This window comes from Xiphophorus hellerii, chromosome 22, assembly GCF_003331165.1.
Source record: "Xiphophorus hellerii strain 12219 chromosome 22, Xiphophorus_hellerii-4.1, whole genome shotgun sequence".
NCBI lineage: Eukaryota > Metazoa > Chordata > Actinopteri > Cyprinodontiformes > Poeciliidae > Xiphophorus > Xiphophorus hellerii.
Window position 1 is genome coordinate 4,622,786 of NC_045693.1, and position 14,765 is coordinate 4,637,550.

A 14,765-nucleotide genomic window follows, 5' to 3' on the forward strand; every position below is an offset into this window, starting at 1 on the left:
ATGAAGTATCTCTACTCTTGCGTTAGCAAAATGTCTATATTTTTCACCCACTGAATGAAAAAACAAACATGTTTTCACCAACACAGAGACAAACCTACAGTTTTTTGTTAAAGTTTCATAAGATTTTTGTTTTGAAAGAAATTGATTTGAAAGATAACTCTTTTGCCTAATTTTATTTTTTGTTACTTATATAAATTATTGTTAATTTCCACTTAACATTTTATTTTGCTTCGTCTGATGATGTAATTTTTAATTGATCATTTGATCAATTATTCAGTACTTGAGTAGACATTTTACCAAATACTTTTTTACTCTTATTTGAGTACTACTGTTACGTCTTACTTTTATTTAAGTAAGGATATGTTGAAGTAGTGCTACTCTTACTTGAGTAGAACCTCTGCTGCTTAATGTAAACCGTTTCCAATAGTTTATTTGGTAGTTTGGAAGCAGCTTTGGGTGACCGGCTACCGCACCAAGATAAAACTCCAACTCCCACAAGCCCTTTCGGCCATCACCCATGCGCCGCAGTCAATCAGCTGTTGAGGCAACTGCTGACCACCTCGGCACAAGCGTAGCTCGTTTGTCATATCCCTACCCAGGCGAGGCAAACAGAAATATCTATTCACAGTCTGAAAAAGGTGAACGATAAAAGGTAATAATTCCCGCTTCACTTCGAGCAGAGGCGCAAAGTGGGTGCATGTTGTTCTGCCGTGTGCAGTGGGACACATATGGATCTACAGAACCGATTTTCGTGGGGAAGTGAGCTTCATGACATGTATATATATATATGTATATATATATTAACACCGGGATATCTCGGCCAACGCGACAGAAACCAAGGGTCGGGTTAGTGGTCAGTGTTTTTATGGGGTCCGTGGACTGAACCACTGCTGATTGTGGTCCTTTCATGACCTTGGAAGCGGTTCTGTTGGAGAAAAAAACACGGATTATAATCGGTGGGGCGTGCGGATCTCATACTACTGCGATTATATTTAAAGTCCGACTCATATCAGTGGTTATTATGCTGAGTGACGGGTCTGTGTCACGCCAGCTTTATAGTGTTATTATTATTATTATTATTATTATTATTATTCAGAGGCCACAGCTTGGCTTGTCAGCGTCACTATCGGTATGTATATATGTAAATATTCAACCTCTGATGGTTTTACGCCATAAAACCATCGGCATTTATCTCGATGTTTTAATGTTTAGCAATAACCAAACGCTTTCTATTTATTTTTCAGTTAATTTCTAAAGAACATTTGTTTTATGCAATGTGTTGCCAAGACAACCAAACAATTTCTAATATTTGTGCATTGTTCGCTTTAAAATGCGACGTATTCGTGTCAATGCGGAATTCTCCTTTTTTTTCTCTTTTCTTAAATGTCCCTCTTGTAAGTTGTGGGACCCAATTTAATATTTAGATATTTAATTTAAACATATAGATTAAATACATTAGCTTGTAACTGAAATATTTGTCTTTTTAATTAAATAATTGATTAAAAATGCAATTCTTTTTTTTGCTTGTGTGACTTAATTTATTCGTGTAAAAGATGCTGGAAGTGTAGCTTGAAAAAAATGAAAGAAAGAAAGAAAAAGCTGACAAATGTTTTTTGGTTGTTTTTTCTTTAGGGAGTCGTTAACAATAAACCAGAACTGTCAAGGTGTCTTTTCACCTTGCTGAAGGACAGCTGTATTTACTGACGTATGCAAATGAGTGTCAGGGGAGGTCCTTATGCGAGAAAAGGCACAGAATCAGTTTCACATTGCAGCTCTGGAGTTCCTGCGTGGAAGAAAAAACGAGACGTGGCGAAATCTAGTGATTATCTACTGCCATATTCTTCGTGGAGATTTAAGAGTCATTTTGTTCTCCCTGGAAGGAAGGAAGTGTTTGTGTTTTATTTTTTGAGGGCGATCCAGTTTAATGTTTTATTCCCTTTCGGTTGCCGTAGGAGTTCTCTCTATGATCTCCCTAGAAATAGAAATCTTAATTTTGACTCAAAGTGTTTGTTTCCCCCCGTCGCAGCTCAGCAAACCATGCAGGATGATTTACTGATGGACAAAAACAAAGCCCAGCCTCATCAGCAGCAGCAAGACCCGACACAAGTAGACCCTCCTCCCTCCACGCCGACCCCGTCATCGGAACCCACTTCATCTTCATCCGAGTCGGAGAGCCCGTCGACCGGCAGCAGCCAAGCGGCTTCCGCGCTGAGCAACAGCGGCAGTGGCTGCGGCAAGGACCGAGTCCCGATGGAGTCGCCGATCCTGCCCGGGCTGGGCTTCCACCAGCACCCGCTTCAGGAGCCCGGCGGACCCCTTGGTTCCCCTCCGTCGTCGTTCGGGAGCACTTGGTCCACGGGGACCACGAACGCCGTGGAGGACAGCTTTTTCCAGAGAGTACCGTCGGTGAATGGGACGATGCTTTTCCAGAACTTCCCGCACGTCAACCCGGTGTTTGGGGGGAATTTCTCCCCGCAAATCGGGCTTTCTCAGCAGCAGCAGCAGCAGCAGCGGAGATCCCCGGTCAGTCCCAGCCAAGGCCCCTTTCCCCAGAGAAACGCTTACCAGACCATCATGAACAACAGCAAGGGGACCTCGTCGTCTTCCCCGGCCTCCTCCTCCGCCTGGAATAACCACCAGAACGCCGGGTGGAGCACCGCGTCCAACCCGTGGAGCGGGCTGCAGCCGGGCAGAGACCCGCGCCGAGCCGTGGGCGTCGGGGTCGGGGTTGGGGTCGGAGTGCCGTCTCCGCTCAACCCCATCTCCCCGATGAAGAAGCCTTACACCAGCAATGTCATAGCGCCCCCCAAATTCCCGAGACCCGGCGGTCCTCTGGCTCAAAAGCCCTGGATGGAGGACAGCGCGTTCAGGGCCGACAACAGCAACAACATACTGCCTTTCCAGGTAATATTTAAAATCACCCTCTAAATTAGGCTGTTTATTCTGTACAATGATCCCAAAAGGTGTTTAAAACCTTGTAGATTTCTTGTTTTTGTTCCCAGTTCTCAAACAATTAGAGTTGGGTAACTACTAACTTTGTTTTGAAAAAAGTTACTTTTAGGAGTATTCTTGCTTTATACTTGAGTAATTTTATTATGAAGTATCGCTGCTCTTACTTGAGTAAAATTTCTGGATTCTCTATTCTCTTAACATGTTTTAACCAAAAATTAACCACAGACACACATCTGCAGTTCTTGTTAAAGTTTCATATTTTTTTATTGAAAGAAACTGATTTAGAAGAAAAATCTTTATTTTTTGTTACTTACTTGTCCTGTTTAGGACCAAAATTTACATTTAACATTTTATTTTGATCCATCTGATTTTGTAGTTTTTAAATATTAATTGATAATTTGATCAGTTATCAGTACTTTAGTTGACTTTTTACCAAATACTTTTTTACTCTTAGTTGAATAATTTCCTGAATGGCTAAGTCTTATTTTTACTTTAGTAAAAATATGTTAAAGTAGCTCTACTCTTACTTAAGTAAAATTTTTCAGCTCTGGTATTTTCACACCTTTTCATACCGTCTGGTAGACTCGGTTTGTTTGGGAATCAAAGTTGCAACATTTGTTGTATGTCTAGCTGCTACCAAACTAGTTGAAAAACCTGTTCCCCTCCTCGCCTATGGGGGCACTGCACCAGAAAATGCACAAGGAAAGGACACAAAAACCTCTGAAGAAGACACTGAGCGCAACTTCCTTCTTAAACAAAAATGGAGTAGCGCCAGATTTTAGTGGTTGTAGAATTTCTCTTTTGTTTGTTGCACGTTTGTTTGGCTTGTATTTACCCAGAATGCCCTGCGCTGTAGTCCACTTCCTGCTTTTGGAGCCGTCTCAGGTCCGCCTGCCATTCACATATGTATTCGAACTGCGCCAGCGTTCACTTCAACCAAATCGAAACTGAGGTTCATACGCGGACCAGAGTTGGCTTTTTTTTTTTTATCTGCATCAGAGTTTAATTACGGGTTCACACCTCCCCAAACGAACCGGACTTTCTAGACAAACAAACTTGTTTGATTAAAGCGGACTAAACACGGCTGGTTTCAATTCAATTAATGTCGGTGAAAGAATACCTGAGCAAATACAAAAAGCAGTTTCCAAATTTCTTTGGTGGGAAATCTGTCCTAAGTAGATAATACATTTTGCTGTATGATAAATTGTATCTGTGATTATTGCTATAAATGATAATATTGTCTTTTTGAGAACACTTTGAACAAATGTCACGGTTCCTCCCAGAAAACTTTCTATACCAGCCAGTAGGGGCGTTAGGGCAGTTTTTGAGTTAAAAATGTTTAATGTTAACAGAGAATTTGAAAATATCAGCAGGTAATCATGTGTTATTAGAAAACATGGTTAACAACATCTTAACACCAACTATAAAGTCTTAACATGAATTAATAGTGTGGACCAGGGCCGGATTAAAAAAAATAAGGGCCTCTGAGCTGGAGGCAGTTTTGGTGCCCCATCCCAGAAAAAAAAAAAGCAAAATTTTACTCATTACTTGTTTTAATTTATCAATTAATTTATCTATAGCTTATTGTGACAGGGCTAGTTGCTATTGATAGAGTGCGTTGCAATTGTGATGTAGTTCACAATAAATCAATTAAACACATGGTAAATTAAAATGAGCTCAATAGTTTCCATTTGCATTTTTTAAAATAAATGTTCTCTTTTTTTATCAAAAGCTGGATAACAAAAGTCTTCAGTCTGGTGCTTTGGTCTCAACTGGCCCCTTTTTGAAGTATAATTTTGCTGTATAACTGATTTTATTTGTTGTTTTGTTTACTTATTTTGAATATTTAAAATGTCTTCCAGTGTTAAACATTCTGTAGAATTTAAAGTTTATTGATCCTTGTTTTGCCATCAGCATGTCGCTACAGTCACTAAGTGTCAGAGTAAAGACAAACATGTCATGCATGGAAAACCATCTATTTTTCTTTCATTTCACAGATAATATAATACTGAACATTCGAAGATGTTCAGTATTATATTGGGAGGAACACAGAAGCCTTTGAGAACAAGCTTATTTTCCTGGTGTGAGAAGTTTTTTTTTCTGAGCGAATACAAGGCGTTTTTATTCCGAGGTAAAACGTGTTGCTAGCTTATAAATTGTTTAAGGAAATAAACTGCCGGCTAACAAGGAAATTGGCATTTGAATTTAAATTGGTTCACTGAGACAGTACAAACATTGTGAACTGCAACTGCATTTATAATGTAATTTCCTCAATATCCCGCACTGATATGCAAATAGTTCTTTAGACCTACGTTGTTTATTCATAGCAGGGACTCAGAGAAATGCCTTATAGCTGCTGGGATTCACTTTAGGAAGCCTTTCCAGCTCGACGGCGTGAACAAACATGAGCCCTCACAGCGTCTGGTCAGTCACGTGTGTGATCTATGTTTAGCTGACTGACAAACAGGCGTAAAGTAAACCAACAGGAAACCCTCCCACCCCTTACAATGTCACCGACTTCTACAAAAACCAAGTCGCTGCTCCGTTGACGGGAGAGGACGAAGGTTGAGCCGAAATGTTGCAAAAACGCAGCTTTGCTCTGGTTGGGATTACAGCCGGAGTGAAACATACCCGGCTGCTGGTTTGAGTCCATGTCAGTCGGTCTCTGTGACACATTTTCCTCTGTCTGTCTGTCTGTCGGTGCAGCCTCAGCCGGATTACAGCTCCAGTTATCTCTTGGAGACGAGGTCAGGGGGTCACATGTCACGCTTTATGAAGCGGAGAGGAACTGCAACGCTCTCCCACTCTCATCCAGTCCAGCTTTGCTAGATGAAACTCTAGGATTAAGAGGGACATGCAGTATCAAAGCAGATAAAACAAATCAATTATTAAATTTAAAATGTCTTCTGAGAACTAATTGGTGTTCATGCAATGTAGGGTTGTAACTTGACCCCTCCTGATTTATGTAAACGGGATATATTATGCAAAATTTCATATTTTGTTACATTGCTATACTTCAGTTTGTTTCTCAATTGCTTCTAAAAGCAACCATAAGTGCTTAAAAAATTGTCGTTTTTTTGGTGTCTGGAAAATGAGTCGTTTCAAAAACATCTTGGCTGGGGTCACCGTTACCTACCAACCCAAGCGGAGCCCAGTCCGTTGCCTAGCAACCCAAGTTATGTCAGCTGGTTTTACCACTGAAGTGTTTTTTTCTTGTTGACTTACAATCCAGAAACCACTTCTTGCGTTCTTGTTGGTTGTGCAGGAGGCTTCACTTCTGCTTTTCAAAGATGTGCTGTTGTATAATTGTGGATCTGCAGCCATTTTCACGTGCGAGTGTAAATGTTGAGTTGGCCGGTGTGCCCAGCAGCAGTTTATTTGCTAAAACAGCTCGCCATGCAGGAAACAAGATGTTTTTCTCATGCTGAAAATGAAAATATAAATGGAACTAGTACTTTTTAATCAATATTCAAGAGTTAATAATTAAAACAATTAACTTTCTGAAAAGTTACTTGTAAGTTAGTTTTGTCTTATTTCAAGTGTAGAAAGATTTTTCCACTTCAAACTAGAAGAAAATACTTGATGATACTTTTTTTTGCAGTGTACAGCTTAAAATACACATGGAAAAATAAAATCTGACCTGGTATTTTATGTCTAGTTTCTAGTGCAAATATCGTAGTTAGTTCAAAGAAATAAAACAAAACTAACTTGTTCAGCAAGATATAGAGGCTTGTTCAGAGTCAATAAATACTTTATGTTGGTGAAAAAGTCCTAGTTCATGTCAGATTATTTCACTTTAATCATGGCAAAGTTTCTTGTAAAGGTGAAATAGTCTGCCAATGAAAAAAGCTCTTTTCCATCAAAATTAAGGAATCATTTACTTAAAACAAGCTCCTATATTTTACTGAAATGCTACTTGTAAGTTAGTTTTGCTTTATTTCAAGTGAACTAAGATATTTTCTCTAGAAATTATGAAAAAATACTTGGTGAGATTTTGTGTTTTTGCAGTGCATGAATTTTCCACTTCTGAAATGGGTTTATTCACTTTAAAAATTGGACCATTTTTGGCAAATAACCAACTTCTAAGCTTATGTTCTGTTATTATTTGCTCAAATTGTACTTATAAACTCACATAGGCTAAACTAGGCTATTCCAGTCGCATGGAGTTGTTTGTTTTTAAAGTTTACCTTTAAGAGATAAGTGGCACTCATATGCAAAGTCAGGGTTCTGGATGTCAGCTGTTGTTTATGTAAACAAAGCTCAGGCGCGTCACTGCCTGGCCTAAAAAACGCTGGTAGCTCCTTCTTTAAATCCGCCTGGGTTCGAATATCAACTTGCTATGTGCTTGTACCTGCCTGCTGCCTCCTCAGAGCCGGAGGAATGCGAGGAATTCAACCCAACGTGGCGGCGTCTCAGGAGATCTGATGATGCTGATGGAAATTATCGCGCGCGTCTTCTGATTGCAAGCGAGATGGCTGGCGAACAGGAATAGCCTCCTGCTTAAATTCTGCTTCACGGTCGTGCCGCCGCTTGACATCAGAAATCTCTTTTAGAAGAGAGACCTGGTCAAGACGACACTCGGAAAGAGCTAAACTGTCTAAAACAAGTCGATAAAACTCAATAAATAAAGCAAATGTAGCGATTTGACCTCTTGGAGAAGGCAGTAACATTCCTTTTTTACTGCTTTTTTTAATGAAACTCATAAAATCTGAGTGTGTTTTGATTTTAAGAACTTTTTGTATATTATTCCAAAACCGGAACATGGCAGGAAAATGGTGTTTTGCTTGACTTTGGATATTTAAGAGCAGCCAGGAATGTAAGTTAGCAGTGTCCAAACTTTTTACTCAAAAGTAATCGCAGGCCAACCCCCCCCCCAAAAGGGTTAGGGTTAAAAAAAAGTTTTGTAGAAGATATCTGATATTAATTTAAAAGTTTTTTTTAAAAATCCCTGTTTTTTCTAGAAAATTTCCGAGATTACTCAAAATTTCTGAGTTTGTTTGGGCAGAAATTTAGTACTTACTACTACTTTAGTTTAGCATGTTTCAGTTTCTTTAAGGCTCAATTGAATAAATTTATTTTCAGTAATAAGAACAGGATTTAGGTCACTTTCTGTCAAACGTCTGCTACATTTATCCAAGATTAATAAAAAATGAAAGCTGACTTGGGTATGGCAAAGTTGACTTTTCAGTAAGTCTCTTGTATAAACTCATTTTTACCTTTGGTTAAAACTTGGGTATAAAAGGATGAATGTTTTATGTTGTACTTTACATTTTCCTGTGTAAGAAAATTATGTTAGTAACAATTTTAATCTAATCAGAACTCTGCCCGCTTCGCCATGACGGACGTTAAAACAACCTACACGCTCCTTTAAAGCCTGTCAAAAAACAAAAATCTGGTTACCTAATATTGCTTTTATTTAGTTGATTTTGCATTAAAATGCTCAAAGGGTGCTGTGCAGAAAAAGACCAGGATGAAAACCAAACTTAATGAGGAAAAGATACAGGATGGCGGTCAGTACGCAGCCGTACTTAATGCCTGTTTGCTGCATTAAGTACTGTCTGTCATGCTGAACTGACACATTTTATCCTCATAATTAACAGAAAGAATGTAATCCATTAATTAAATTTTTACACAATTTACACATAATTAAAATGTGGTTTATTTAGAGCTACTTATTCCAATCTGAACAGAAATATCACACCTTTACCCGTTCCAGAACCATTTTTTTGTTTTTGCCTTTTTCTTTTTTGCCTTATTTTTTCTCATCTTGATTTATTTATTTTTGTCTGAATTAAATTCTCCTTTGCTTGTTATAATGGGGAAAGTTGAGCTATTAAATTAGGTCAACTTGCGTTCCTCCAATAATGTGATGTGTTCAAACGCAGAGTCTAAACTTGTAAACGCCACCTCCAGCTGCGTTCCATCAGGGAAAAGAAAAACTGAACAGCTCAGCGGTTTAAGTGTTTACCATTTGCACCAAGTGGGCAGATTTTTATCTGTGTGGCGCTGTCGGGTCCTGAGTGGCAATGGGTGGGCAACACTTTTGAATGCTCAGCCGAACGGGGCAACAACAATAGCTGCGGTGTCCAAACAATGCGGCTTCCCGGCTCGCGTAGCGAACACAGGACACAGCTGCCAAGACCGCAGCCTTCCAGCTCTGGCTGGAGGTTTTTTCTCTCATGTTTCTCAGATGAAAGCGTCAACAAACGAGGGAAATTCAGTCAATCCTCCCCCAACGACAGACTCGGCGTTAACACTGTTGGAGTTCCCGTTATCAACTGGTGGAACTTGAACATTATTTTCACAGAATCCTCCTTTAAGGTGAACATTTTTAGAGGTTTTCTAAAATGCAGTGAATCCTGGGTACTGAATTGACTTAAAATGTTTCTTTCTTTTAAAAACACAGACATCAATATACTGAATTACAAATTTATTTGATAACTCTAGTCTTGTCAAGTATCACATCCAATCTGTTGTGGTATTGATTTATTGTATAGTGTCTTTGTTCATTTTCATGACTAACTTTGATAACTAATTCCAGACGTCTGCATGTTTTTGCTGTTTTCCAGGACCGGAATCGGCCCTTTGATCCTTTTAACTTGAACTCTTTGGAGAATCCCTTAATGGATATGATAAAGACTGACCATGACAAAGGTAAACCACACCCGGCCGGCGGTCCACCAGTGACTATTGCCGATATTATATGGAGGAATCATTTTGCAGGTTAGGAATATTCACTCATCTATTGCTATCACATGTTTGTATCTGTTTGTTTGTTTGCTTCATGGGCTAAAATAACTTTTTAATCAGTTGAGACATGGAGCCTTCTCTGCAAAATTTAATAAATTGTTTTTGGGATCTGTGTTGGCATGCTGCAGAACATTTTCAAGCCTTTTTTGTCTTTCTACTGCAGGAGATAATTTAATATTTCTGCAAAGTCTTTCAAATGTGGATACAAAAACCTAACTTGGCACAGATGTTCCCAAAGGCTTGCTTTGAAAAATTTAAGATGGCCGCCATCATAGACTTCATATTTAGAACTATATGAATCAGATATATATTTCTTGTTCTTGTGTTTCCTGTTTCTGGTGGACATTTTCCAAGATGGCAGCCATGGTTGTCATTGAAAATAAACATTTGCACTAAAATTGACAGTAGTTATTATTGCCAGTGGTGGGCACAGCTAACCAAAAGTTAGGTTCACTAACCACTAATTCACTAAACAAGAATCTTGGCTCACATATAAATAAAAATTAGCAGCAGCTAATGCTAAACTGCTAAACACAAAATAGCAGTAGCTACTGAATGCTAGACAAAAAGTAGCAGAAGCTAATGCTAAACTGCTAAACACAGAATAGCAGTAGCTACTGAATGGTAGACAAATAGTAGCAGAAGCTAATGCTAAACTGCTAAACACAAAACATGTTGTGTGAAGAAACAGCAAAGTCCTCAGTTTCTGATTTTGCTATATGTTATTGATTTGAAGTTGCATGAACATGATTAGCAAAGTAGAAAGTGACATAAAGTTCATACAAGTCATGAAAATGGGTCACATTTGTTTCAATAATTGTTTTAAACAACTCAAAAATGGCGGCCATCTTGAAATTTAAGTGGCTAATGTGAAAAACACAGGTCTGAACAGGCTGATTTTTATGATCGTTTCCACACTTGAACAATTTGTACAGTGATCTTCTGCACTCTTTTTGATTGTTCATAGAAATATATTGCTTATTTACAGCTTCAAAAATAATATTTGAACTGATTCATCATAAAAACAAGAATCCGTCTTCGGTCTTCTTCTTAGGGCGAACTCATTGTTTTTCCAGCTCTGTCGTCCATTGTACGAACCAGGATGAGGCCTTGTGAGGTTAGCTTTTTGCTCTCATCCTAACAATGGAAAAGTAAAGGTGGGAGGGGTGCGCCCGTGTTTTTCCCGTTTACAGACTGCGTTATTTCCAGGCCTGTACTGAGTGAACATTGTTGGGACAGAGTGATCTTCAGGGCCCCCGCTATCTGCTTCACGGGAACTGTGTCGTAACGTCCCGCAGGGCCGTGTTTGTCGTGTTTGTCGAAGCACGACAAACACAGAGGGAGATATGAGGAAAGCCAGGCAGGCTTGGCGTTTTACCATCAGCTGAGCGTTTCCCTGCATGCTTCGCTGTGTTGTCATAATGCAGAAAGCAAGGTGCTGCAGAACGCTCCTCCACCCTGCTGGCAGAACCGCTCGCCTTTTGAGTCGGGCCCGGCTTCCAAGCAGGAAACATTGTGGTTAATATGGAGAATTTAAACTGTTAAAGTAAAGCTGGTCGATTTTATAGAATAGGATTTAAGTAAATAATCCCTTCACTGCCATTTGTTCCAAAAAGCAGCTGGATTTTTAGTGAGAAATGATCAGTAAACTAGTTACATTTACTTCAGTAACTTTTTTGAAAATATTTTTAGTTTTACTTGAGTAATTTTATTATGAAGTATCGCTACTCTTGAGTAAAATTTCTGGTTTCTGCCGTTTTTGTTAAAGTTTCATAAGTTTTTTTTATTGAAAGAAACAGATTTGGAAACCTTTTTTTGCCTGATTTTGAAACTGATAATCATCAATGTTGACTGGTATGAAACACTCATATCATGACAAAAGCATATCGTCCAGCCCCAATTTCAACAAATATTAGCGTTCTCTGTGAATCTTTTGACCATAAACCATAGAAAACAAATAATTTCAAACTTACACCCCCAGTGTTTGTGTAATCACACTACTCTGCAATTACATAAATCCTTTCGTAAAGTTACCTTTGTTTATTGTAACTACCATTAACCATGTTTTTATTTTGGTAGGTTTCTTGTTGAGGTAACTATGGTAACAGAGTGCAGTTCTACCTGGAAAAATAAATTAAATTTTAGCTTCAGTTGAGATGGGAACAAGGTTAGTAATGAAATGTTGACATAAGTGACTGCTGTATTAATGGAAAGAATTGTACTAAAGTAATTAGCTATGTATAGATTATGTATAGCTAATAGCTAACGTAGCTAAAAGCTAACGTTTGTTGACGTAAAGGTTTTGGCCTTTACATGCTGACATACATGCTCATCATGGTCTGAGTTGTAGCTAATGATGCCAGTAATAAAATCCTGGTAGTTTTCCAGAGACTTTCCTCCAACCTTCAGGGTTGAGTCTGCTGCTGTTGCTGCAGAGAAACGGCTCACAGGCGGAAAACCGCCAGTCAAAACCAATTAATGCAATAGACCCGGTTTTGCATTCCTAACTGAACGGTTACCACCCACCTCCATCCCATCGCTGACATTTCTCACATACTTCTCATTGTGCCTGGAATAGCTGCTCTTCCTTTTGTGTTTTATGAGTCAGAGAGAGGGAGGGAGGGAGAGAGGGAGGCGGGTTGTAAAAGATGAAAACTCACCTGAGCTGTAATGTGGGTAGAAATCAGTCGGTCGGCTTCGTGTATGGAGAACAATCAATGGTAACACTTTATTTGAAGGGGTGTGAGTAATACTGACCACACTCTGTCATAATCATGATATAACACCTGTCTTTGTAAATATTTGACAGAAGTGTCAGACATTAAATAATACCACTTTTAGTGCAACGTTGACACTTTTAATTGTCTTTTAATACTTTGCTTGAATAGTGTCATTATTTACCAAATAATGGAAAGTTGACACTTTTAATTGACTTTTAATGCAACTTTGAACTAAAAATGTCATTATTCACCAAATGACACTTCATGACAATCAGAATTGAGTAGTAACTAATTACATTTACTTAAGTATCTTTTTGAAAGAAGTACTTTTAGTATGCTGTACTTTTACTTTTATTTGAGTAATTTCATTACGAAGTACTTTTACTCTTACTTGAATAAAATTTCTGTATTTTCTACCCACTGAATGAAAAACATTTTTTAATCAGAAATCCCCCAGACACAGACACACACTTGCAGTTTTTAGTAAAGTTTAATAAGTTTTTTTTTAATTGAGAAAAACTGATTTGGAAAAAAATTTTTTTTTAAAGTTTGCAAATTTTTGTTACTTATACGAATTACTGTCTCAAAATATAAAAATTTTCACTTAACTCTATAATTTGGTCCATCTGGTGATGTAATTTTTAAATATCAAATGGCATTTTTGATAGACTTTTTACCAAATACCTTTTTACGCTTGAGTAATTTATCAAACGAATACTTTTTACTTTTACTTGATTAAAAAATATGTTGTAGTAGTGTTACTCTTACTTTACTGCAGTTTTTGTGTACTCTGGCCAGCTGTTGTGACAGCAGTCATAAACATTCATGAAGACTCGTTCATGTTTATGACGATGTCATGTTAATTTTATTCACACATCTTCACATAAAGTCTGAATCGACTTGTGTTGATTATGAGAGGCGCATTGTGTTGCATCTGATCTTTGAGACTTTCTGAAAGCTCCCAGTTTGGGTTTGGGTTGTGTATATGTGAACAAACAGCCCTTTTTAACTCCAGCACTACACACAAACACACACACACACCCTCACACACACACGCCTCTTATCTCAGGCTGTCCAGTCAGCAGATGTGTGACGGTGCGTCTCTCAGCGCCTGCCGTCACGAACCACAGGAGGCAGGAGTGGTAGGTCTGCTCTGACTCAGCTGCTCTCACTCACACGTCATAAAAGAGGAGCTCAACGTTAACCTTAAGTTTGCTGCAGATTATGTTTTTTTTTAACAAGGTAGTTTTTCAAAATTATTGGTTAAAGAGAGGATGTATTATGCAAAATGTGAGTTTTGCATATTTTTGTACTTTAATTTGGGGTCAACTGCTTTTAAAAACAACCCGATTGTTTAAAAAAGAAAAACACGCAGCCGTTTTTTGGCAATAAGTTTATGTTTTTTTATGTCTGGAAAATGAGCCGTTTCAAAAACCTCTGCAATGTAACAGGGGCTGCCTGTTACCTAGCAACCCCAGCAAAGCCCAGCCCTTTACCTAGCAACCCCAGCAAAGCCCAGCCTGTTACCTAGCAACCCAACTTAAGTTCCAGTATGTTTGGTCAGCTGGTTTTACTGTTGTGTGCGCTGTACAACGGCTACTGGAAAAGACAAGTGTTTTCTCCGGGATTTACCATCCAGAAACCACAGAAACGTTTTGGTTGTGCAGGAGTCTCTACTAATGCTTTTCAAAGATGTATGGTTGTATAATTGCTCATCTGTTTGCGAGCATTTTCACGTGTGAGTGTAAACGTTGAATTGGGGCATCTTATTTGTATTTCAACTGACAAAAAAACTCTAAAACATCTCAATCTGAAAGGAGCTTAAAGTTGGCAGAACCAAGGAGACTACAATTTTATTTAAGAAAAATTTTGTAAAAAAAATCTCAGAAATCAAAATTTTCTAAAGGAAATTTTTGACATTTAAAATTCTTTAGTCAAATTTCAAATATCAATCTAAAAAATATTATTTACTTTTATTATAATTTTTTTGTGCAATTTAACTTTTTTTTCTAGAAAATTTTGAGATTTCTCTCAAAATTCCTGTGTTTTCTTTTGGCAAAAAATTTCCTGCTATTTTAAATTTGCATGTTTGCTGTATTCAAAGAAATACACCTAGTTTTCAGTTTGTTTTGGGTTTGATTGAACACATTTATTTTCAGTAAATTAGGGTTACTTTCTTTCAAATCATTTGCTATATTTAGTCAAATTTAAGACAGAATAAAAGCTGATTCGGATGCAGCAAAGTTGGCTTTTCAGTAAAAGTCCCTGGATAAACTTGGTTATAAGAATACAAATACTTTGTGTTGTACTTTACATTTTTTTTGTGTAAAAAAATTATGCTGG

The 14,765-nt window shown here is 38.1% G+C and overlaps 1 protein-coding gene across 4 annotated transcripts in view; it reads left to right on the forward strand.

Annotated features, from left to right (window-relative positions):
- Positions 1-458: 458 nt before the first annotated feature.
- LOC116713612 (cytoplasmic polyadenylation element-binding protein 3-like) overlaps positions 459-14,765 on the forward strand; it is a 46,174-nt gene continuing 31,867 nt past the window's right edge. For 3 of the 4 annotated variants that reach the window (XM_032553811.1, XM_032553813.1, XM_032553814.1), the window contains exons 1-2: positions 1,902-2,904; positions 9,522-9,675. In XM_032553811.1, the coding sequence (XP_032409702.1) occupies positions 2,038-2,904; positions 9,522-9,675 (1,021 nt within the window). In that variant the 5' untranslated portion in view covers positions 1,902-2,037. Of the gene's footprint in view, positions 653-1,901; positions 2,905-9,521; positions 9,676-14,765 lie in introns of those variants that run through there. The other variant, XM_032553812.1, reaches the window with a different exon arrangement.